This window comes from Panthera tigris, chromosome B3, assembly GCF_018350195.1.
Source record: "Panthera tigris isolate Pti1 chromosome B3, P.tigris_Pti1_mat1.1, whole genome shotgun sequence".
Classification (NCBI taxonomy): Eukaryota; Metazoa; Chordata; class Mammalia; order Carnivora; family Felidae; genus Panthera; species Panthera tigris.
In genome coordinates, this window is record NC_056665.1 from 48,389,490 (window position 1) to 48,416,564 (window position 27,075).

At 36.5% G+C, this 27,075-nt stretch overlaps 1 protein-coding gene across 3 annotated transcripts in view; it reads left to right on the forward strand.

The window, feature by feature from the left end:
- The window catches only part of RFX7 (regulatory factor X7), a 133,622-nt gene extending 106,854 nt beyond the window's left edge, over positions 1–26,768 (forward strand). For all 3 annotated transcript variants that reach the window (XM_042988797.1, XM_042988796.1, XM_042988798.1), the window contains exons 6-10: positions 13,000–13,116; positions 14,389–14,473; positions 15,209–15,416; positions 18,376–18,671; positions 20,642–26,768. In XM_042988797.1, coding sequence (XP_042844731.1) covers positions 13,000–13,116; positions 14,389–14,473; positions 15,209–15,416; positions 18,376–18,671; positions 20,642–23,914 — 3,979 coding nt within the window. In that variant the 3' untranslated portion in view covers positions 23,915–26,768. The remainder of the gene's footprint in view (positions 1–12,999; positions 13,117–14,388; positions 14,474–15,208; positions 15,417–18,375; positions 18,672–20,641) is intronic.
- The last annotated feature ends 307 nt before the right edge of the window (positions 26,769–27,075 follow it).

The following is a 27,075-nucleotide window of genomic DNA, read 5'->3' on the forward strand; positions in this document are numbered from 1 at the left end:
AGGTTAAATGTAAGTGAACATTTAATGTAATTATGAGGTAGGATTTCCATTTGCCATTTTTGCTATTTCCTGTATGTTTTTGTTCTTCAGTTCCCCCGTTACTGACTTCATATTAAATGGGTATTATACAGTGAATCATTTTTATTCCCTTGTTTCTTTTAGTATATATATTTTTAAATTATTTTCATATGTGGTTATCCTAGAGATTGTAGTTAACACATTAATTTATAAAAAACATGTTTGGATTAATACCAATTTAATTTCAAAAGTATGCAAAATCTTTCACTCCTATATGTATATGTTCTCTCCCATAACCCCATTCATCTTATGCATTGTGTACCCATCAACACAAACTTATATTTGGTGTTTTGTGCAGCTGTCTTTTAGACCAGATGAAAGAATAAAGGACTTAGAAGAAAAAATATATTTAGACTGAATTTTATATTTATTATATGGCTACCTTTACTGGTGCTCTTTATTTCTTCTTGTGGATTCAAGTTAGTGTTTGGTGTCCTTTCACTGAAGCTTGAATGACCCCCCTTTAGTATTTCCTGTAGAACCAGTCTGCTAGTGTTGAAATCTGATGTTTTTATCCGGTCATTGAAGTCTCTACTCAGCTTAGTGGCCAGCTATTGATTGGACAGAGATTTCTTTAAATAACTTTAACTAGTAAATCTCCCAGTCTTTACCAAAGGGCTATGTGTGTGTTGGGGCATACCATAAACAGTCAAGCAATTGACAGCTCTTCTTAATCCTCTACTACGTGCTTTTGTGGAGCCTCAAGTTTAGCCAGAGGTGAGAGCTTGGGGTTTTCTAGGGTCTTGAGATGCACACAGCCCTTTGCATGTGTATGGCCTTCTAGATTCCCAGGAATAAGGTGGAGCTTTCCAAAGCTTCTATGGACGTCTTATTTACCAGTTTTTCCTTTTAAGTTTTTGGTTAGTTTGTTGTCTGCCCAGCTGTTATCCACTGTCTTAGGCAGCCACAAAGTTAAGACATTTGCCTACAATTCTTTTTAACGGTTTCCTCTCCCTACCATTCCATCCCCTCAAGGGAGAAAGCTTTTTGCAGTGGACAAAGCTACAAGACAGATCAGATGTAGCCAAAAGTGGGATCATCCACAGAATCCACCACAGAAGACAAATAATGACAGTTCTTTGGGATGTGGCTTTGAGCAAGCTCCAGCTGTGTTATGTTTATTCTAGTGACCACTATGCTGAACTGGGAATGTTGAGCTGTTACTTTTCAAGGCTACTGTTGGATCTTGAGGGAATCAGGGCAAGTTAAAATGATACAAAGCTGTTCTTACTGAAAATCAGCCAGTTTTCTTGGGTAAATGCTCTCTAGTTTATTGAAAGCTTTGGGTTAATTTCCAGAATTCAGAAAAGTTGATATTGACCAGCTTTGCCAGTTTTTTCCATTGTTGTATGGAGAAGTGGATTTCAGTGGCCCTTCCTTTTATTGATGTCACCAAAAGTATAAAGTTGAAATCCATGAATGTTAAAGACCCAGAAATGTTATTTGTAGTTCTAACTGCCACACTTTATTGAAAAGTTAACTGAAATGAACCAGCAAATGAAATAGCCATTTTAATCATAAGAAATAAAAACTATTCACCTGGAAGATGAAACCCTCTATAAAGACTTTCTTTAAAAGTCTATAAAAAGTGTAAACTATAAAAAGGACTCCTTCCAAATTGTATTTGATATTTCCCTTTGCTATAGAATGAAGTCCAAAACTTTTATTTTTCAGAGAAAGGCATAATTATATAGTAGAGAAAGATTAGACTTTGAAACTAGCCACATCCAAGTTTGAATCCTAATTTAGACATATGCTGGGATTTGTAGTTGCAGGCAAGTCCTTAACCTTTAGTGTCAATTTGCTTTCTATCCCTCTGTAAAATACCATACTATTTTTATTAAGGCTTAAAACTATATCTGTAAAATGTTTATCACAATGCTCAGAACATAGTAAGCACTCAATATATGGCAGCAATTGTTATTATTCAGACTCATCCACAATCCAGCATTTTGGCCGTAGCTGCTACAAATCTTATTTTGTATAAGCCTTTCTTCCCCCTTCTTCCTTTTTCCTATTATTCATCCTACACCTTAGCTATTTTGTACCTCTTGAGATTTTAAAAACACAGCCTGCTCTTTTTATTTTTTGTTCACATTTTGTCCTCCACATGAAACAGATCTGCCTCACCCCCATCCCACCCTACCACTCATATGATAAATCTGCTTTTTTTCTAAGGCCCAATTTAAATCCACTTTCTCCATATACCATTGTACCCTTAATTATTTAAATTAAATGACTCCCTTTTCTGTGATCACATGGCACCTTATATATATTTCTGTCATAGCATCTTATTTACAATATTTATTGTAACTTGTATTGAGGTATAGCATACACACTAAAAATTGTACAGATTTTAAGTGTACAACTTGGTAAATTTTCACAAAGTGAGTACACTCATACTGCAAGCATCCGGATCAAGAAACTGAGCATGACATTACCATCATCCCAGAAAGCCCTCTGGGTCCCCTCCTAATCACTCTCTTCCCAGAACCACCACCCTAGCCCTACCAAGAGTAACTGCTCTCCTGGCTTCTGACACCACAGATTAGCTTTGTTTATTTTTTAATATTATATGAATGAGATTATATAATAATTTTTTTAAGGTTTATTTATTTTTGAAAGAGAGAGAGAGACTGACTAACACACATTAGTGTGCTAATGGGAGAGGGGCAGAGAGAGAGGGAGACTCAGAATCTGAAGCAGGCTCCAGACTCTGAGCTGTCAGCACAGAGCCCAATACGGGGCTTGAACTCACTCACCATTAGATCATGACCTGGGCTGAAGTCAGATGCTTAACCAACTGAGCCACCCAGGCACCCCTATACAGTAATTTATTATCTGTGTTCTTTTTTATTCAACATGTTTGTAAGATTCATGCATTTTGTTTCACATGGTTTTGGTTCCCTCATTCTAATAGCTGTTCACTATTCCATTTATGAATATATACCACCGTTTCTTTGTTCATTTTATTGTGTGTGAACATGAGGGATTCCCCCCGCCCCCACTTTGGGTTTCCATTTGCATTTCCTTGATGACTAAAGTTGAGGGGATTTTTATATGTGTTTTTAGCCAATTGGCTCTCTGCTCTTGTGGAGAATGTATTTAAGTCTTTGTCCATTGTTCTCATTAAAGGCAGGTTAAATATATCTCTTTTATTTCCTGCTGATGTAGTTTATAGAAGAATGCCATACTGTATAGTATCTATATGTGTTTATTGGTGTGAGATTTTATGTAGCAAATCAATTTGGGAACTGATCGGTGTTCTTAAGAAGGAGCCTTTTGAAAATTAGCAGTGTCACCAGTCATTATGTATTAAATACTCATTATATAAAACTGCTTGGCTCATCAGTGATATAAAGAATCACTCAATAATTAATTACCCTTGTAAATCATTTTTACCTTTCTGTTCCTTAGTTTTATCATCTACAAAATGGTATGATTGTACAAGATGATGTTGGAGGTTATTGGTGTGTTGTTGTTTTTTTAATGTAGACAACCTTGTTTTTGTCCAGATTTATCCTCTTACTAACAGGATTTTAAGAAATGTTTGAAACTATTGAAGAACTATTAGTATAGTAAAATTGGATTTTGATGGAAATTTAGAGAAGAGAGATGGTTAATCAGGAATTCATTGGGTCAAAGCATTGCTTCAGTGTTTTGTTTGTTTTTTAAAGTTTATTTATTTGAGAGAGAGAGAGAGAGAGAGAGAGAGAATGTGTGCATGAGCAGGGGAAGGGCAAAGAGAAAGAGAGAGAGGGAAACAGAATCCCAAGCAGGCGCTGCATTGTCAGCGTAGAGCCAGGTGCGGGGTTTGATTTCGCGAACTGTGAGATCATGGCCTGAGCCACCCAGGTGCTGCATGCGTCCGTGTTTTTGTTCATTCTTAAACTGTAGGCAGTTACTATCTGTATTCATATAATCTGAACATTTTATGTTAGAAGAACTGAAAACTGAGACAATTGAAAAATAAAAATAAGGGTACCACAGGAGCACTGCATACAGAATGTTATCAGCATATGTATATATTTATGTGTGTACACTTGTAATTTTTTTATATATATAGTCTTTATTTTTAAAAAAAGATACAATACAAATTGACCAAAAGAATAGTTGTTTTAAATGGCTCTTTCATAAGCAACAGTGAGAAATCAAGCCTTTCTTAAGAAATAATAAAAGAAATATTTCCTTTTTTACTGTGATTAAATAGTTAAGGACACAAATTTTTTTCCCTTGGGATTATTATCTAAAATCATGGGTAATAAGCCCATAAAAAGGAAAGGCAAGTTGGAAGGGAAGACCTGGGTAATAAGGTCATACATGATTATTTGCTTTATATATACATTATAATTTAACTCTTCTTAAAATTAACGTTGTTGACTTCAAACAAAGTAATCTTTTAGATATATTGTTCATTATGTAGTTAGAACAAAAATAAGGTTCCCTGAATTTCAACAAGTGGTATTTTATCTTAGTCTAAACTTGGCTTAATAGTACTACTAACAGCTCTAAATTCTCTCCAGGGTTTAGATTAGAGACACCATAACTAACCTAACAAACGTACACAGTCCTTTTCCAGCTCTGCTGTCCTCTGGTACAGCAAACCATTGCACTGTGCACTTCTCCAGTGTTCTCCAAGTGTCCTTGCCAAATGCGAGAGCCCAGCAGACTTCACTTGTGCCTCAGACTTAGCTGTGTAATATTGTTCTACCCAGAATGTGGAACACTAAGAAAAATCAAATCTGTTTATGATCAAGTTTAGGTACTTTCAAAGAGTTTTCTCTCCAGAGTCTCAGGAGCTAATTGTACCTTAAACATATTAGAGAATTTCAACAACTGTTCCACTTTTCAAAGGCTCAAGCTAATTAGATATTTGGCCATATTACTTTTACCTCATTTGTCTTCAGATTACCTGGCAAATGTATTGTGTGATTAATACTTTTAAAGCAATATAACTGTACCCAACAATATAACTGGGACCTCTCTAAATTCCTCTACCTTTTGTTACCATCTATAATACATGAATGTTAAGCCTCACCAAAACAATAGTGTGGATCTTGTTAAGAAAAGGGGCATTTAGTAGAAAATCAGTAATTTTTAATAAATTCTTCTCTTTGGGCATGTCTGGCTGGCTCAGTCAGTACAGCATGCAACTCTTGATCTTCAGGTTGTGAGTTTGAGACCCACGTTCGGTGTAGAGATTACTTTAAAAAAAAAGTTAAAAAAATACTTCTCTGTATAAATGTTAGAAAAAAATTCAATGACATAATTTTGGTTGCCTTCCAAGCATTCAGTTTGCTTGTAGTTACTAATTAACAATATTTCCCATCTGTAAGATCAGCTGGATAACTAAATTCTTTCCTGATTTACCTCTCTAAGTTCCTCATCTCTAAACTGTGTATGTATAATAAAAATAACTGAGGAAAATGGTACATGATGGTGATGTAGGAAGATCTTGAACTCCCCTTGTCCCACAGGCACACTGACTCTACAGCTACATATGAACAGTTTTCCTCTAAAAAAAAACTAAAGACTGGCTGAGTGATGACTACACATTGGACAAATGAGAAGAAAACCACATCCAAGCAGATAAAAGGGCCTGGAACAGAGTCTCACCATAAACCCCACTCTCAGGTGACCCATAATCAGGAGGGAACTCAAAACCCAGAATTCCTCCATGAGGAGCAAAGGATTTGAACACCACATTGGGCACCATAACTTTTAAGACTTAAACTTGGGAAATGAGCTCCCAAAGTATCTAAGTTTGAAAAGCAACAGGGCTTGTGTCTCAAGATCCCTAAGACTAGTGATCTGCGACACAGCTTTTATTTCTTCAAATAAGAAATAATAGCTGAAAACCTTCCAAATATGAGGAGGAAACATACCCAGATCCATGAAGCCCAGAGAGTTCAAATTAAGATGAACTCAGAGACCCACCCAAGATACATTATAATTAAAATGTTTAAAGACAGAATTTTTAAAGCAGCAAGACAAAAGCAACTTGTTATATACAGGGGAACCCCCTAAGACTATCATCAGATCCATCAGCAGAAAATTTGCAGGCCAGAAGAGAGTGGCAGGATATATTCAATGTGCTGATAGAAAAAAATTTCCAACCAAGAATACTCTACCTGGCAAAGTTATCTTTGAGACTTGAAGGAAAGATAAAGAGATTTCCAGAGAAATAAAAGCTAAAGGATTTTATCACCACTAAATTGGCCTTACAAGAAATATTAAAGGGACTTCTTTAAGCTGAAAAAACACAAACTAATAACAAGAGAATGTATGAAAGAGTAACTCTTACTGCAAAAGTAAATATATAGTAAAAAGGTAGTAATCACTAGTGAAGTTTCAAAGACAAAAGTAAAAATAACTGATTATAATAATTAGTAAAGGATGTATATAAAACAGAAAGATGTAACATAAAAATATAAAATGTGGAAGGTGAGCTTTAAAATGCGATCAAGGGGCGCCTGGGTGGCTCAGTTGGTTAAGTGGCTGACTTCGGCTCAGGTCATGATCTCACAGTCCGTGAGCTCGAGCCCCGCATCGGGCTCTGTGCTGACAGCTCAGAGCCTGGAGCCTGTTTCAGATTCTGTGTCTCCCTCTCTCTGACCCTCCCCCGTTCATGCTCTGTCTCTCTCTGTCTCAAAAATAAATAAACATTAAAAATAAAATAAAATTTAAAAAAAATGCGATCAAACTTAAGTTATAAACTTAGACTATTGTAGCTATAAGTTGTTATATGTAAGCCTTCTGGTAACCACAAAGCAAAAACCTATACTAAATGCTCATATGATAAAGAGAAAGCAGTATAAGCATACCACTAAAGAAAGCCATAAAACCACAAAGAGAGTGAGGGAAGAAGAAAAGAACAGAGAAGAACTACAAAAACAGCCAGAAAACAATTAACAAGATGACAGTTAAGTACATACCTATCAATAATTTATTTCAGGGATATAAGAGTGGTTTACTGTCTTCAATCAACAGGTGATAGGCCACATTAATAAATTGAAAGATAATCCTATGATTAACTCAGTAAATGCAGAATAAGCATTTGACAGAATTCAATATCCATGATAAAAACCCTCAACAAAGTGGGTTGAGGGAATATACCTCAACATAATAAAGGCCATATATGACAAGTCCACACCTAACATCACACTCAACAGTGAACTGCTGGAAGCTTTTTCTGTAAGATCAGGAACAAGATGTGGATGCCTACTCTCACTACTTTTCAACATAGTATCAAAAGTCATAGAGCAATTAGGCAAGAAAAAGAAATTTAAAACATCCAATTTGGAAAAGACATTTGCAGATGATGTGTTACTATATATCAAAAACCCTAAAGACTGGGTCAGCGAGCTGTTAGAGCTAATAATGAATTCAGTAATGTTGCAGGTTACAAAATCAATACACAAAAATCTGTTGTGTCTCTAGACACTAATAATGAACTATCAGAAAGAAGTTAAGAAAACAATCCTATTCATAATTGCATCAGAAAGAGTAAATTCCTAGGAATAAATTTTGCTAAAGAGATAAAAGACCTGTGTACCCTCAACTACAAAACATAAGGAAAAAATTGAAGACACAAATGAAAAGATATTCCATGCTCATGGATTGGAAGAAATAATATTGTTAAAATGTCTGTACTACCCAGAGCAATCTACATATTCAATGCAATCCCTATTAAATTTTCAATGGCATTTTTCACAGAAATAGAACAAAGAATCCTAAAATTTGTATGGAACTACAAAAGGCCCCAAATAGCCAAAATCATCTTGAGATGGAAGAACAAAGCTGAAGACATCACACTCCCTGATTTCAAATTCTGTTAGCAAAGTAACAAGTAATCAAGGTACTGGCATAAAAACAGAAAAATGGATCCATGGAACAGAGTAGAGAGCTCAGAAATAAACCCATACATATATGGTCAATTAATTTATGACAGAGGAAGCCAAGAATATACAATGGCATAAGGACAGTCTCTTCAATAAATGGTGTTGGGAAAACTGGACAGCCACATGCCAAAGCATGGAAACTGGACTCCTATCTTAGCCCATACCCAAAAACCAACTCAAAGCAATTAGAGACTTGAACATAAGACCTGAAACCGTGAAACTTCTAGAAGAAAATATAGGTCTTGGCTTTGATCTTTTTTTTTTTTTAATCTGGCACCTTAAGTAAAAGCAATAAAAGGAAAAATATACAAATGAGACTACATCAAACTAAAATGCTCCTTCACAGCAAAGGAAACTCAACAAAATACAAGAGCAACCTACTGAATATGAGAAAATATTTATAAACTATCATAAGGGGAAAATATGCAAAATTTAGAATTCATACAACCCAATAGCAAAAGGCAAACTGATTAAAAACTGGGTAGAAGATCTAAACAGACATTTTTCCAAAGAAGACTACAGGTGGCCAACAGTTATATGAAAAGTTGCTCAATATCATTAATCATTTGGGAAATGCAAATTAAAACCATAATGAAGTATCACCTCACGCCTGTAAGAATTGCTGTTCTCAAAAGGACAAGAAGTAGCAAGTGTTGGCGAGGTAGTAAGAAAAGAGAATTCTTAGTGCACTGTTGGTGGGAATGTAAATTGGTGCAGCCACTATGGAAAATAATATGGAGATTCCTCAAAATGTTAAAAATAGAACTGCCATATGATCTAGCAGTTCTAGGTACTTATCCAAAAATGAAAACACTAATTCAAAAGGATATCTGCTCCCCCATATTCATCACAACACTACTTACAATAGCCAAGATATGAAAACAACCTAAGTGTCCTTTGATGGATGAATGGATGAAGAGATTGTGGTACATACACGCACAAGAATATTATTCACTAGAGAAACAAGTGAAATCTTGCCAGTTCAGGCAATATGGATGGAGCTTGCGGGCATTATGCTAAGTGAAGATAGAGAAAGACAAATACCGTATCATCTCTCTTATATGTGGACTCTTAAAAATTTAAAAATAAAAGAAAGTTGGTAGATACAGAGACTAGTGATTGCCAAAGGCAGGGAGGGGTTCAGGAGGGTGGGAAAAATGGGTGAAGGGGATCAAAAGGTTTTTAAAAAAAAGAATGAATCAAGGGGCACCTGGGTGGCTCAGTTGGTTTAGCATCCAACTTTGGCTCAGGTCATGATCCCATGGTTTGTGACTTCGAGACCTACATCAGCCTCTATACTGACATCTGAGAGCCTGGAGCCTGCTGCAGATTCTGTGTCTCCCTCTGCCTCTGCCCCTCCCCTACTTGCATGCGCGCTCTCTCTCTCTCTCTCAAAAATAAACATTAAAAAAATTAAAAAAGTGTGGATCTTGAAATCATTCATGAAGACACTAACATGCCACGAATTGTAGCTCACAGCTGAGAATGTGCCAGTCAGAATTTTTGCTACACAAAGTAAATCTATCTTCTTAGAAATAAAGTAGTTATGCTCTATAACATTTTCTATACATCTAATGCTGTCTTCCTTGATTTTCTACCTGGTAGTGTATCACACTTTTCTTTTTTTTTTGCATCACACTTTTTATAGGTAGTGATGTGCTATTGCAGTGAGACAGCTTAAGTGCATTTTAGAGACCAGACTCCTGTATCACCAGCCTTATCAATTGACATTTATTGAATTCTGGCACTATAAATAATGTATATATATTTTACATGTAGTGAAATACATGTACATGTTTTCATATAAATTATGCTAAGGCCATTTTCTTTTACATCTATAAGAAAACAGGAGTTCCTGTATAATATAATGGTTTTGAAACTTAATGTCTTACAAGACAATAAAAACAACTCTGCTGGGGGGAAAAAATACCTGCCTCAAGGTCACTGAGAGAATTAAATAATGTAATGCATACAAATCACTCAGAAATGTCCAGGTATGTTAAGGTATCCTAAGGCTGTATTTTTGCCACTAGTATTTTTGACTAGTTTATATTTTTGTACCTTTAAGCATTGTGTAACTTACATAGTTAATTTATAAATGATATGAATAAACATTGAAGATTGACTTGGTACAAGGATTTTGAGTGATGTGTTGAGGATTATGCTGAATGTTAAGCTTAATTTCAAAGATTGAAAAGCATATTTTTAAAAAAAAAAAGAGTGAGACCAAAAACAAACCCCCCCCCAAAAATCTCATTTTAAGAATTGCATTACGGTATTAGTTATCCTGTGAACAGAACATTGTTCCTTCCCATTGTTTTAAGTGTTGGGTAAATATAATCTGACACTGAGTTAGATATTAACTGACACCATATCTTGCCTGATCAACCCGCAGTTAAAATTATGAACCAGGAAAACCAGATGGAGACTAACCAAAATCTCCACATGGGCTGGAATAACCTATAGCTGGTTTCAAAATTATGAATAGGTAACCTAAAAATATTTACTCAGATTAAAGTGAAATCAATGAATATGTCTTCCCAATGGAGAATGGGCTCTAATAATGAAATTCTTTTTCTTTGAAAATTAGAACCACTTAAAATTGAATAGGCCACCTCACAGTATAGAGCCGTCTCTATCAGGGGAAGTGTTCACACTGTCATACTGATGTAACCATCATGTATGAGCATGGTCATTTTCACATCCAGCAGGAAATTAAACCATACAACTTCTGAATGTATTGCCAGTTCTGAGGTTTCATAAAATTAAATAAATCTATGACCTATTTCAAGTATGGTTGCTTTTAATTTGGGGCTCTCTGTGTTCTCTTTGACATATAAGATGTCAACTATAGAATTTTTAATCATAAGCAGTTTTATTCTTAACATTATCTACTATTTGATTCAGGAAGAGTAATTTGAGCTGTTTATGTCTACAAGGTACTTATTTATCCACTAGAGTATACTAAAGATAAGGTCATTGTAAAACAAAAAAAAAAAAAATCAATCTTCCTAAAGGGGAATTCCTCTCTTCTAATGGAATAAATAAGAATCAAAAAACATGAAATGGGGTGGTCATATTCCAAAGTTACACTCAGGATTTGACAAGCACATTTTGCATTGATCATCTTGATATTTAACTTTGCCAACCTTTCACACATCCCTTCCACCAAAGCAAAAAATTTTGGTATACTAATATAATGAAAAAAACATGAAAACTTAAGTCCCAGAGGGAGAATAGAGTGGATATATTACATCTCTTATTAGACTCATTGTCCTGCTTTTCTTTATCTGGTGTCAGTTCTTTTAGGCATATATATATGCCAATGCTATCACAAGAGCCTAGTGGGCAGTGTTTTCTTTATTGCCTTTTTATGTGTTTCTTTAAGGTTTTTTTGTTTTAAGTATGATGTACTTAATGTCATATTAAGACTGAATGGGACCTCTTAAATCTTCTTAATGCGGACAATACAGTGGTGAACCACATAGATATGGTCACTGCCCTGGTTGCACATATAGCCTAATGGAGGAGAAAAACGATAAGTAAATCAGCTGTTACATAATTATAAGTCATGAAAGGAAAGAAACAGAGCCCACTCTTAGATAATATGGTGAGGGTGTCACAGGAGAGCGCTGCTTTAGATAAGGTAGTGTTGTTAGAGACACTTTTGAAATAACATTTGAGCTGAGACTTGAAGAATAAGAAAAATAATCTTTTCAGGTTATGTCAAGTCCCTGAGGTGCAAAAGAACCAACCTCATTTACATTTTCTTTCTGTGCTTATTTAAACCATAAAAATAACTGATTTAACTTGCTACTGAAATGGTTATGATTTGATGCAGTTCATTTAAATTGTCAGCACCCCAAAATAGTCACCTCTTCATTTTGTACCTTAAACCTGACCCCTGAACCACTCAGAGTGTAACATGTAGTCTCAAGTTAAATATAACATTAAATCTCTCCCAGTTTGGCTTCTTAAATTCAGGTCACTTTAGGAATGTTGCCAGTGTATTCAGCAGTTTACAAGAACTGAAGTCCCAGTTAACATTATACCCTGTTCACAGTCCTTCCAGTTGTTTTCCTTTGTTTCTTCTTCCTAAATCTCTTTTTGGCTCTTAGCTGCATGGCTTCATCAAGAAGCTGCTCTGGTCCATGCTGAAATTAGGGGTGAGGTGGGGAAATTTGATGGGATTACTTTGGAATTCCTCTGACTTCCTCTTTGGTGTTTCTCAGGTAATGGTTCTCTCAGAGGCCAGCAGTTATGAGGAAGGCTTTGGTAGCCAGGACAAGATGTGGGCCTTGACCTGCTGCTGAACTGGTAGAGGAGGGATTGGCTTTGTACCTATGACTGGCAGGTCTAGAGAAAAACTGAATACCTGATTCCAGTAGTAGTTAAGACTTGGCTTGTTTCCCTGTTCCCACTTGAAGTTACTGCCTTACAAAGTACTTTTTTCCTGGCAATAATAAAAGTGGTAGGGGTGAAGAGAGAACACTGGACCTTGGAATTTCTCTGTGCCTTCATTTTTTTTCCCCTTATCAGTAAAATGAGAGTGTTGGTATAGATGATCCCTAAAGTCCCTTTTAGGTCTAATATATCATGGTTCTCTTTTAAGCCGTATAGTTTTGTTTCTGATGTCTGACTTACATAATGTGTATATTGGGAATTATCTCCCTATATATTAACTTGATACATATGTGGAAATGTCAAGTCCTACTGGTTGAGCTGGATATGCTCATTTCAGAGTTCAGGGTTGGATTGTAATTGGAAAACTTTGTACCACCAGTATCTCTTACTACAAGTTTTTTGTATGCTGTTGAAAGCAGTGGTATTGTATACCCTGAGGATGAAACAAGCTAACTAAACCTGAGTTAGCCTCCAAAGAACAATCAATGAAAATTGTGGTGAATGACTTGAAGATGTGGTTTTTTATTTTGTCAGAGTAGTCAAATTGTATTGAAATAGCACTGTCCTATGTATTCTGAATTTTTTTGCTCTAAATTGGTACCTCCTTCTTTTGCAGGAGCTATTGCGACAATCTTGGTTACCATCCATTAAGTGCTGCTGATTTTGGAAAGATCATGAAAAATGTCTTTCCAAACATGAAGGCACGTCGCCTGGGCACAAGAGGCAAATCTAAATATCCTTTACCAGAATGGTTTTTTTAGTGATCTCTTTAGTAATCACTTATTACAGAACATCTGCTGTTGTAGTTCAACTAGCAACTATATTTAGAAATAAATTTAAGTCAACAGATACAAACAACTCTAAAGCTCTTAGTAGAATAATTGCAAACATTATTTTCCTGGCTATATATCAAACTGCCAGAGAAATAACAAATAGTGGTTTTAGGATTTTGATAGATTTCACCTTGTTCTGTCATTCTTGTGTGTTCTTACTGGTCTGATCTCCTTTTCTTCAATAATAAGAATTAACTGAGACATGCCAGAGTGCAGCAGTAGTAAGTCATATCAATAAAAGTGGGGAAAGATGTTAGCTGTCTTCTTCCTGTAATTTTGAAACGTAGGGATCTTCTTGGCAAAATGTACAACATTCAAGAAAAATTCTTGTGGAATTTGTACTGGAAGATTATATTCTCTTTAAAGTATTTTTCAGCCAACCATTTAAAGCCATATTAAAATTAAAGCCAGAGCATACAAAATGTCCCTCTTGTGACAGAGAAATGCTTAGTAGCAAACAGAAGGAAATGAAGATTAAGAACTTATTAAAGTCTTTCCTTCTCTTGGAAGAAGATTGTAAAATAGAGGGTCTCTGTATTAGAAAAACATTATTTCTCATTACTTAGCCCTTGGTCTTTTTCAAAGCACAGAAGCTCACTCCTGTGGAGATGAGAGGAAAGGGGAGGGAAGGGGCACTGCTCCAGGTGTTCTCTAGCCACTTGTTGCATGACCCATCATTGTTCCCTGTGTACAAACAAAAATGTCTTGATGGGTCTTTGGCATGTTACAGGTGATAATCCTGTGTGTTTCAGTGGAAAAAGAACTGAAAAGGTTAAAGCCCTTGTGACACTCTTTAAGAGTTGTTTTTGTCCCAGTGCCCTGGGCTAAAGTTTCCCTCTGGTGTGCCAGGTTTCCATCTGGATATTCCTTTCCTTCTGACCTGTTTGTTGCTGGTGGTTGGCACAGCCTATTAGGAACATTTATTCATAAAATTTATAACAGATGAAAATGATTTTGTTTCATTTAAGACAGTAACATTCTGCAGACTATTTCAGTTTGAAAAGAGTGAAAGTGTCCTGAGTTTATAATATTATGGTTGCTCTTACCGAGGAACTCTGAAAGTAGTTGTTATCTCATGTTGATTGTATTCTTATGTATGGCTACTTCTCAAATGCTAATTATATAAGCAGTTCATTTAATTTAGAATGCTTTAGACCTTAACTGTTTATTACATATTGCTACAGTGGACTAAGGAAAAAAGCCTTTGTTCACATGCCAACACTGCCCAATCTTGATTTTCACAAAACTGGAGATGGGGTAAGAATTCTGCCTTTTCTTTTTACTAAGTAGAGTCATGCCTTATTTTCAGCATTGAAAAGGATACTGCATAGTCTCCTTTTGATAAAACCAGGGACCAGGAACTATGCCTTTTACAAAATATGTAAGACAAAAAATTTAACAGTGGCTGAAAAATGTTAAAATATCTGACTGTGACAACATGGCTCGTGAAATTAGGGGTAACAAAAATCAAAACTGGTTTCTAGATACATCCATGATATATATTGACAATAGGTATGTTGTCAAGAGGGGAGATTAAGGTGTAGGATAATATATATATATATAGTATGAATGTCTTTTTTTTTCCTTTTTGATTTACTTATATATTTATCTAATACCACCTTGGTGTACAAAAGACTTGGGGTGGCCAAAAGTATAAAGAAGACAAAATATATAGCTAGTGGCATAGTTTGTTTTATTGATGTCAGAAGAGGCTTTTAGAAAGATTCACAATATCTCTTAGCCTTCATATATGTTTAACAACCATTTAAATGTTGTATTCATAGTGCTGCTGGTAACTGTGCCCTGGTGGGGATAGGGATAGGCCTTTTCTTTGCAAGGCTCTTATATGCCTGCCAGCAGGGCATTTTATATGACTTTGACCCGACAGATATAGATTGCGTCTTCTAATTAAGAATACATGTCTTTGATGTGCTTCAGTTTAATTTCTCTGAGTTTTCTTTTATATTAACTTTTCCTTTTTCCTTCATTTAGTTGGAAGGAGCGGAACCTTCTGGGCAGCTTCAAAATATTGATGAGGAAGTTATCTCTTCTGCTTGCCGTCTTGTGTGTGAATGGGCCCAGAAAGTGTTAAGCCAGCCATTTGACACGGTCTTGGAATTAGCCCGCTTCCTTATAAAAAGTCATTATATAGGCACTAAGTCGATGGCAGCTCTAACGGTAATGGCAGCAGCACCACCAGGTACAAAATTACCGTTAATAAGCTAAAACTGACAGATATTAATATATTTTAGAGTTGATAGCAAAAGAAGAGTTTCACCAGAGGACTTCTTTGTCTTTTTAGTGTTTGTGTGAGTTTACTGTCACTTCACTTAGCACTAAGTTCAGATGGATTTGTTGAGCCAACAAAAATAGTAGTAATTATAGTCATTTCATTGTAAAGCTTAAAGCTATAGTTTATTTTTCTATAGTACATTTCCCTGCTGAAACATGAAACTTTCAAGATTTCCCAGTTGATATTCCATTAATATTTTTATTGCTATTTTAAAATTCAAAGAATATGTACTTTTAAGTATATGTGTGTTTAAATTAATAAATATTAGATAAGATTAAATGTTTTAAATGACTTGCTAGATTCCTTTAGAAACTAATACTTAGGTTATTATAAAATATTATTAAATGTTATAAAATATATAAATTATAAGATGATAGTAGCGTTATTATAAAATAGCAAAAGTGATTTTTTAAAAATATATATTCAAATGAGTATTTTTGTTTAAATAGGGATTTTTTCATTTGACAGTTTTAGGAAGTATTGGAATAAACGACTCTTTCCTAAATTAGTAAGAAAGTATCTGTTTTGATGCAATTTTTAAATATCTCATTTCAGTCATACCTTATAAACTTAAGGAAAAGTCTAAGTTGTTATTACTCTAGGAAATTATAACTTCTGCGAAAAATATATTAATGTGAAACTTGTTTTCCAGAGATGATTCTTCTGATTGTTAAGTGTAAACAATTTTAAATCTACAATAGATTCATCCCAGCCAGAATTACAGTTCCTTAAATAACTTCACTTTTTAAAAATTTTAATAGTTTTAACAATTGTCTTCCTTTCAGTTTATGTTTATCAGAAGATTTACATATTTGGGGGAGGGGTGTATAATTGTTCTGTCCTTTCATTTTATTGTCAATTGAGGACTCACTTCAAAATAATCTCTTACCGGAGCTTTGTCATGATTCTCTCTGTCTAGATTGTGAACTGTGACTTAAATCTGTTCGCTTACATATGAGCAGGAGAGTGCTTGGGTAGCCTTACCTAGCTAGATAGCTTGTATATGTTACCTCATTTCTTCCCTCCAGCAGTCCTGGGAGGCATGTGATATTCATTCCCACTTTACAGATCAGGAAACAGGTTTAAGAAGGTTAAGTAATTTTATCCATTGCCAGATAAGTAGTGGGACCAGGATCTGAATTCTGATTTGTCAGGTCTCACAGCCCAGGTTGGCTACGTTACTATACTGTCTTCTTCGGGCAAAATGAGGTTTTAAAAGATAATGGGCCCTACAACTTTCCGTGTTCTCTTTCTCCTGCCTCTACTGATACCCAGATAAGTACTTTAATAAGCTGAGGACTTGGTAGGTATCATGGAACATGAAACGTTTCTTCCTTCCTTATTTTCACAAAGTCTGACTGAGAGAAGTGGTGAATGATTGGATGAATGATTTTTTAAAGCAGAAGTGTAAAGAAAGATGTGTTTTTAAGCAAAAATACTAAAAATTTCATGTATAAATATGTTTCACTTTGTGAAAATAGCTTGGGAAGTTGTTACTTTAGCAATTAATTATATCATTACTCAGAGCATTTTTAGACTTAAAATTTTGTTCTCAGCCACTGCCATATTTTTTAATACCTTTGGTATTAATTTAATTTAATTAATTTAATACCTTTGGTAGTGATTAATGTTCAATCGTTTGAAGGTGAATTTGGTTTTTTATAAAAATAGTCTCCATATTAAGAACAGGTTGTGTTACAAATGTCCTTTTTGTAAGTCAGCTGCTTGGAAATCATTCCTGTCCAGAAACCCTGGCAGGAGGGAGACATCTGAGCTTTGAGCCATTGGCAGAGGCTTTTGGGTGCAGGTGCTGAGAAGCCAGAGCTGAGGCTGGGGGCCAAGAGGGAGCAGTACAGTCTGAGATGGATTTGAAGAGGAAAAATTGGCACTAAGGTGATCAAAAGATGAGGGATTTTTGAGGAGTGAGCATGTGGGAAAAAGTTTACAGTCACTTCTTTTTCTCCGTCCTGTTCCCCCTCCCCAAATTGCTGATGAAAAGCAGAAACTAGGCTGGGGAAGGGAAAGGCAAGGTGTACCAGCAGGATGGCGTGGTCCTCCCCTTTGCTCTCCGCTGTTTTTACCAACCACAGCTTAGTTTCTAATGATTGTAATGCTACACCCTAAATATGAAAAGAGCTTTTTAAAAAATTAACTGTATCACATCATCAGTCCTTAAAATTTATCTCTTGCTTTGTTTATCATTCGTCTTTTCTCACTGTTGCTGTTACTACTGCTTTAAAAAGTTTTCTCAGTGACACTTTTTAAAATATCTTAACCTCAGTTTTATTCAGAAGCTCTGCTTATTTCTCCTATGTCATACTGGAATAATTGTATAGGAACAGTTAAAATAGTCCCTCTTTTTGTAAATTTCTGGTAGAATTAAAGACTTGTTTTTGCTGTACACATTTTTCTAAATATGAACGGTTTCAGCAAATATTTATTGAATACCCCTTATAGGCTGAATATTTAAATCATGAAAATGCATGAATTTCTAGAGAAGGTGGAAGGAAATTTCTGACATCTGATAAAATGCGAAACCTGCTCCCTTGGCATTTATTTATCTTAGCTTCTGCATATTTATGTCATAGCTACTACTCTTTTCAAAACCTTCATCTTGTTATTGCTGATTTAATTGAAACTGTCACCTCATTTGAACCATATTTTAAGGTGTCAGTTAAAACAGTACTGACAAATGCTTACAAACTGAAAGTGTAACCCTTATGTTTTATTAAGAGATTGTGAGTTAAAATTTGCTGGTTTTGGTTGCTTTGTCCAGTAGATGGCTACATATTCAAAGAAATTGAGTTGTAACTCCCTTCTATAAAACAGAGTATTTATTTTAGCTTTCTTTCCTGTTTATTTTCAGGAATTAAAGGAATTACCCAGCCGTCTGCTTTTATACCTACAGCTGAGAGTAATTCTTTTCAGCCTCAGGTGAAGACTTTGCCTTCTCCTATTGATGCTAAACAGCAATTGCAACGGAAAATTCAGAAGAAGCAGCAAGAACAAAAACTACAGTCCCCTTTGCCAGGAGAATCCTCAGCAAAAAAACCAGAAGGCGCTACAACCAATGGAGTGACTAATCTTTCTAATGGAAATCCTGCAATCCTTTCTCCTCAGCCTATTGGTATCGTTGTGGCAGCTGTCCCTAGTCCCATTCCGGTAATATCATTAAATAAGTGTTTGACCTCACTGGGATGGTGGGAGATCATTTGTTTAATTAAAAGGGGCACATGAGCGGTGCCTAGGTGGCTCAATTGGTTATGCATCTGACTCTTGGTTTTGGCTCAGGTCATGATCTCTCAGTTCCTTAGATGGAGCCCCGTGTCAGGCTCCACACTGACACTGTGAAGCCTGGTTAGGATCTTGGGATTCTGTCTTTCCCTCTCTCTCTCCCCATCCCCTATGCTCTCGTGCTCGCTCTCTCTCTCTCTCTCTCTCTCTCTCAGTAAAAAAATAAACAAAGAAACTTAAAAAAAATGGTACATAAGAAGGAGGCAATTATAGGTATAGATTCAGTACAAATTGATTTTGTGAGCACAAACATATTCAGCTTCAGTCATTTGTCTTTTAGTCACAGTATACGATGTTGATTACAAAGCAAGGTATAAAATGAACATAAGTGAAAATACAGAGATTCAAGACATGCGCAGTATGCATACATAACCAGTCAGAGCTTTATGTTAAAGAGGAGTCGTTTTCAGAATTGGTTCATCCCTAGCTAAGCCAAGATGATCAGTTGCAAAGTTTTTTTGGTTTTTGGTTTAAACTCTTCTTCTTTTTAACATTCAAATGGAGCAAAGTTGTAATACATATTGATAAACTTTAATGTAGACTTATGGCTATGGCTTGCTGGACATAGGGCCTTGGACAAGTCTCCCTTAGCTATTCTGAGACCGTTTCCTTATTAACAAATAGAGATTATAGTCTTCTATCTCACATAACTGAGGTTATGATAAAGGGGCTTTTAAAATGAGAGTGCATGGGGTGCCTGGGTAGCTCAGTCGGTTAAGCGTCCAGGTCCAGGTCATGATCTTGCGGTTTGTGAGTTCGAGCCCCATGTCAGGCTCTGTGCTGACAGCTCAGAGCCTGGAGCCTGCTTCGGGTTCTGTGTCTCCCCCTCTCTCTGCCCCTCCCATGCTCATGCTCTGTCTTTCTCTGTCTCTCAGTAATAAATAAACATTAAAAATTTTTTTTTTAAATGAGAGTGCATCATGCTACAACAAAGTGGTATTTTATGTTATTATTGATGGTATTGTTGAGATATTTTATCAAATTTGTTTTTCTTATCATCATCATTATCATGTCATTAAAACGTGGTATACCTAGGGCGCCTGGGTGGCTCAGTCGGTTAAGCGTCCGACTTCAGCTCAGGTCACGATCTCGCGGTCCGTGAGTTCGAGCCCCACGTCGGGCTCTGGGCTGATGGCTCAGAGCCTGGAGCCTGCTTCCGATTCTGTGTCTCCCTCTCTCTCTGCCCCTCCCCCGTTCATGCTCTGTCTCTCTCTGTCTCAAAAATAAATAAAAAACCTTAAAAAAAATTTTTTTTAAATAAAAATAAATAAAAAATAAAACGTAGTATACCTGGTAACCATACTCTTATGCTATTCACTATAGAGAAAATTTGTGGAGGCAGTAGTTTTATCTGAGACCTTATCCACAGTGATTTAATTACTAATGTCCAAGGTAGATGCATTTACAGGACAGTTCCCCCACCGTTCCCCCATGAGTGAGTCGTTTTCTTGGCCCAAAGGTAGATACCTTTATAGTTGCATGTTTCTTCAAGATTTTGTCATCTCTTCCTATCACCTCCTTAAAAATGATTATTTTGGCAAGTATTCATCACAAATGTGAAGTTTTTAGTCTTGTTTATTGAAAAGTATCTTAATGTTTTTCTTACATATTTTTATTTGATAACTATATTGCACTGTGTTGCATTTTTTATAATATTTCTGTGTCTGGTACTGGTCTAACATCATACATATATAGAACTCTCGTCTAAGAAAGGAACTGTTTTGTTTTTTTTCTTAGCATTACATTTATTAATGCCTTCATACTATACAGATACGTGAATTGCTGTTTATATCTTAGACTCGTTAAATCTGACTTTTTTGTTTTCCACCTTTTAACAGGTCCAGCGAACCAGGCAATTGGTAACTTCACCAAGCCCAATGAGTTCTTCTGACGGCAAAGTTCTTCCCCTCAATGTCCAAGTGGTCACTCAGCACATGCAGTCTGTGAAACAGGCACCAAAGACTCCTCAGAACGTTCCAGCCAGTCCTGGTGGGGATCGTTCTGCCCGGCACCGCTACCCTCAGATCTTACCCAAACCAGCTAACAGCAGTGCACTCACCATTCGCTCCCCGACTACTGTCCTCTTTACTAGCAGTCCCATCAAAACCGCTGTTGTGCCCACTTCACACATGAGTTCTCTAAATGTGGTGAAAATGACAGCAATATCTCTCACACCCAGCAACGGTAGTGCCCCTCTTAAACATTCTGCCTCAGTAAACAGTGCTACAGGAACAACAGAAGAATCAAGGACCATTCCACAGATCAAGAATGGTTCTGTCGTATCACTTCAGTCTCCTGGATCTAGGACCAGCAGCACCGGGGGATCATCTGCTGTAGAAGTCAAAATGGAACCTGAAGCATCATCAGATGAGCATCCTGCACAGTGCCAAGAGAACTCTGATGGGGCAAAAGCTCCCAAAACAACACCTAGTGCCCTTTTGGGGCAGAAAAGTAATCCAGATGGAGTAGTGCAAAAACCTTCAAATGAAGGTGTCACTGAAGTAAAAGCAACTAAGGTCTGTGACCAGAGGACCAAATGTAAAAGTCGCTGTAATGAAATTCCGCCAGGCACTTCAACAGGCAATAATCAAAGCACTATCACTCTCTCAGTTGCCACTCAGAGCTTAACTTTCACCAGCACCAGCTCACCAGCTAATGGTGACTCAATAAATAAAGACCCTAAATTATGCACTAAAAGTCCAAGAAAGCGACTGTCTTCTGCATTGCAAGAGTCCCAGGTGCCTCCCATAAAGAAACCAATTGTGGAACAGCTTTCTGCAGTTATCATAGAAGGTCAGAAACCAGGCAGTGTTGAGAAGGACCAAAAGGTTCCACATTCAGGGAAAATAGAAAGTTCAACAGCCGGTGCTCAGATTCCTAGCAAGGTATCAATAAATGTCAATTCACACATAGTGGCAAATCGACCCTTAAATTCTGCTCTCATTGCTAGTGATTCAGCTTCCAAACAGCAAACACCATCATCATCTCCAGATATCAAAGTAAAACTTGAAGGGAATGTCTTTCTTTTGGACAGTGATTCAAAACCAGATGGCAGCTTTAATTCAAACGAATGGCAACAGGTCAGTAAGGATTCTGAGTTTATATCTGCCGGCTGTGAACAACAACAAGATATCAGTGTTATGACAATTCCTGAGCACTCTGATATCAATGACTTAGAGAAATCTGTTTGGGAATTAGAAGGAATGCCACAGGATACATATACCCAGCAGCTGCATAGCCAGATACAAGAATCTTCTTTGAATCAAATACAAGCACAGTCTTCAGATCAGTTACCTCTACAGTCTGAACTGAAAGAGTTTGAGCCTTCTGTTTCCCAGACAAATGAAAGCTACTTTCCTTTCGATGATGAGCTTACACAAGATAGTATTGTGGAAGAGCTGGTGCTTATGGAGCAGCAGATATCAATGAACAATTCTCATTCTTATGGTAACTGTTTGGGAATGGCCCTTCAGAGTCAGTCAGTAACTCCAGGAGCTCCAATGTCATCTCATGCCTCCAGTACCCACTTCTACCATCCAATCCATAGCAATGGCACTCCGATCCACACACCCACACCCACTCCTACTCCAACGCCCACCCCCACCCCAACCCCAACTCCAACATCTGAAATGATTGCTGGGTCTCAGAGTCTGTCCCGGGAGAGCCCTTGTTCCAGGCTAGCCCAGACTACACCTGTGGATAGTGCTTTAGGAAGTAGCCGACACACACCCATTGGTACTCCACATTCTAACTGCAGCAGTAGTGTCCCTCCCAGCCCTGTTGAATGCAGGAATCCGTTTGCATTTACCCCAATAAGCTCCAGTATGGCGTATCATGATGCCAGCATTATCTCAAGCAGTCCTGTGAAACCAATGCAAAGACCCATGGCCACACACCCTGACAAAACCAAGCTTGAATGGATGAATAATGGGTATAGTGGGGTTAGTAATTCGTCAGTTTCTGGCCATGGCATTCTCCCAAGCTATCAGGAACTAGTGGAAGACCGTTTCAGGAAACCTCATGCTTTTGCTGTGCCTGGACAGTCTTACCAGTCTCAATCCAGACATCATGACACTCATTTTGGTCGTTTGACTCCTGTCTCTCCTGTGCAGCATCAAGGTGCCACTGTAAGTAACACCAACAAACAGGAGGGTTTTGCAGTCCCTGCCCCTCTTGATAATAAAGGAACTAATTCATCTGCCAGCAGCAACTTCAGGTGCCGGAGTGTGAGCCCTGCTGTTCATCGCCAACGTAATCTTAGTGGAAGCACCCTATATCCAGTATCTAATATCCCCCGATCTAATGTGACCCCCTTTGGAAGTCCAGTAACCCCAGAAGTTCACGTTTTCACAAACGTTCACACAGATGCATGTGCCAACAACATAGCTCAAAGAAGTCAGTCAGTTCCATTGACGGTCATGATGCAGACAGCCTTCCCGAATGCTCTTCAGAAGCAAACAAACAGTAAAAAAATAACCAGTGTTTTGTTGAGTAAACTTGATTCTGACAATGATGATGCAGTAAGAGGTTTGGGCATGAACAACCTGCCCTCCAATTACACAGCCCGGATGAATCTCACTCAGATTTTGGAAACTTCCACTGTTTTTCCTAGTGCCAATCCACAGAATATGATCGATTCCAGCACTTCTGTTTATGAATTCCAAACACCATCTTACCTCACTAAAAGTAATAGCACCGATCAGATCAGTTTTTCTCCTGAAGATAATCAAGCACAATCAGAAATCGGAGAGCAACAATTAGATTTCAATAGCACTGTTAAAGACCTGTTGAGTGGAGACAGCTTGCAATCCAACCAGCAGCTGGTAGGTCAGGTAGCATCTGATCTCACTAATACTGCGTCTGATTTCTCTAGTGACATCAGGTTGTCTTCTGAGCTCTCAGGCAGCATCAATGATTTGAACACTTTAGACCCAAATCTACTGTTTGATCCAGGGCGTCAGCAGGGACAAGATGATGAAGCTACACTGGAAGAATTAAAGAATGACCCATTATTTCAACAAATTTGCAGTGAATCCATGAGCTCTATGACTTCATCAGGTTTTGAGTGGATAGAAAGCAAGGACCATCCTACTGTTGAAATGTTGGGTTAAATAGTGTTTTATAATATGTAGCACACTGTATCTAAAGACATATGTATTGTATTTGTCTTAATGGAAGTGCCTCCCGCAGCAGAAACACTTAACTATTAATTGTGACATTTTAAAAGAGTTTGCTGCAGAAGTGGTTTCTTCTTCAGTAGGAAATGGTTAGACTTGCCTCAGTTCTTAACAAGTTTCTGAAGACAGTAGGCTGTAGGAGAACAAGTATTAGGTTTTAAATTTTATAATGTTGCCCCATGTAATCACATTGTTGGCTAGTAAGCAATTGACTAACCAGCTTTTACAAGAGCAGTCTAGATCTTTATTTTGTGTAAGTTCGTTTTAATTCATCAGTTGATCTGCACAGAATGTAGAGGAAACCATTGATTTTAGATATAGGCTATTTTTTTGTTGTTGTTGGCATTATCTTTTAGATATGAAATCATAGCTAAGGTAAATTGTAGAGAAGAAGGTCTTCCTTGAAACAGGGATAATATTCAGGTTATTATCGGTATTTAGGCTTGAAGCATAGAGCTACTGTAGAATGAACAAAATCTCCGTAGGGCTTTCTGGGACTTCAGTACCATTTGCACCTGCATTTTGAAGGGCTTAAATAGGAGAAAATAATGGAAAATTAAATGTTAATTTAAGGAAAGCAAAAGCTGCACTAAAATTTTTAAAAGGAAAAACTAGTAGCCATTTATATTTGTGACTTTGCATTAGTCTTATTTTAAAATTTAATTTCAATATGGAGCCAGCACACACACAGAGACCTGCATACACGTGTGAGTGCACGCGCACACACGAGAACTCCAAACATTGTAGAATCTATTACTAGGATAAATACAAGCATGTTAGAAAAAACATTTTATGTTTTATTGTTTGGAAATTGAGATAGGGGAATTTAGAAAGAATAAAAGCATTTTCTTAGTTCTATCACAACGGCTACCTGCACATATTAAAATTCTATTTAAGATTTAATTTGAAGTTTTTTAATTATAATATTCTTAAGTCCTCAATTTAGTGACTGACTCCTTCACTCCTGACTATAGTAATACACGTTGATCATGGGATCCAAATAAACAGGAAGGAGATGACATAAAAAACAAACAAACAAACATTTCGCCACCTAAGGTCTGAAGCCACAAATCTTTATGTCTCTGCTAAAGGGGACATCAATAGTACTTGAAGAAGAGGAGCATTTTATTACATGCTTAATTTATTTATTGTGATAACCACAATTGCAAAAGAAGCACTCAGGATTTGTTTTAAAATGTTTCTCTGTTTGGCTCCCATTTTGTTTTATGAGTAATTATTTATGAATTTCTTGTTGACACAAATCTGCTCACTAGTCCGCTCCGTTTGAGTGAATTTAGGATTTCTTTCAAATAGATTTCAAAATTGCCATTAAGTTTTTAAAGCTAACATTAAACCATTGCTATGCTACTTTGAGCCTAGCTAAGCTTTCCTTTACCTTAATTAGCAAGCCAATGAGAAGACTACAATCAATGAATATTTAACAAATGTGATGAAGGGTTTAATTTAATAAGGTTTCATTGCTCAATAAATTTGCAAGGTAGGGTATTAACATATTTTGATAAATAAACGGTGCTAGGGTTGGCTCAGAGGTTTATATATTGATATGTCCTAGTTATTGGCGTTTGTGTGTGTTTGCTGTTATTTGATTTAATGATCTGTTAGATATTTTTTCTTGATGCTAATTATTTCTTCACTGTACATTGAGACACAGCACTACTGCACACCAAAGTATGCAATACCCAAAGGAAACTGTGTGATTTCTTTCAACAAATGATGGGAGCCTTTCTAGATGAGATACTCTGAAAAGGAGATTTTGAGGCCATTCTAATCCCTTGTTTACATTATTAGCTTCCTACTAATATAAAAATAATGGAAATCTTTTTTTATAAAAATATAAAGACTGGAGGATTTTTAACCCTCTGTACAGTATTGCAGCAAACACTTTAAATTTGGCTGAATTCGTCCAGCAAACTTTCTGGGGTTCATATATTGCACTAAATTTGTTGAACCTGTGGTAGGCACATCTCTTAGGATAAATGCAACCAATACAGTCCACAGATTAAACTTTTTAAATGTGTTTCATTATGAAAAGACAAAATGTCATCAAAGTGACAGATAAAATTGTCTTATGTAGCAATGTGCATTGATCTCAATGAGATATTTCTATTTCTTATTCTCTTACATGAGAATATTACAGCAGGAAGAATTAAGTTTAGTTTGCTTCACCATGTTAATACATGATCACAAAATGTGCATGAGTGTTATTGACTTATCTTGTACAGTACTAGGTATTCCTGTAACCACTTTTTTTTTTCTTGGCTGTATTGAAACTGGTTCAGTGTTAACCAGGCAAGCATAGTTATTCACGAGTTATTTACTTTTTTATGTTGACTAATTCTGCTTAGTTATTGTTGACTATGTTCTTTTCTCAGATTATTTTCATTGTTTTCATGTTTAAAACATTTTTCATACTGTTTATCATGATAAGACTTCATGAAGTAAATAATTTTGCATATAATTGCAATAAGCACTGACTTTTGAACTGAAAAGAAGGAAAGTGTTTTGTTTTGTTTTTTTTTTTTTGTGCAGTGCATCTGAGGTTCATATAATAGTCTTGTACTATAATGTGCTTTACTACACCATAAATGACAAAAAACAAGCCCTGTTTCATGTTTTCATTTAGTGCAAAAAGTCAGATTTCCCCAGTGTTTTGTTGTCTGTTGTACCTGCTGAAACTCCAGTAGTTGAATATTGCAGTAGCATTTCAGTTCTCTTTTTTTATTGAAAGTGCTCAAAAATTGTTTTTTAAATGTTTTCAAAAACAATTAAAAACATTTTATATTAAACTGACTGGGTCTTAAGGTGATTTGTGGGATCCATCTTACATAGGCAGTGTGCCGTTTTCAAACAGACCTGATGCCATTCTTCCTTAGATCTCATGAAATTCATAGAAATGGATAAAAATCAGCACAAGGCTGAACAGGGCTGCTAATCTTCTCTCTGTTATTAATCCAACAGGATACACAGGTCTCATTTTATTCATCAGAACTCTGCTGTTCACTTAGGATTTATTACTGATGAGTGGTAAATAGCACGGAGCTTTATGTTATCCCCAAACATCTTTGCTTTTGCTC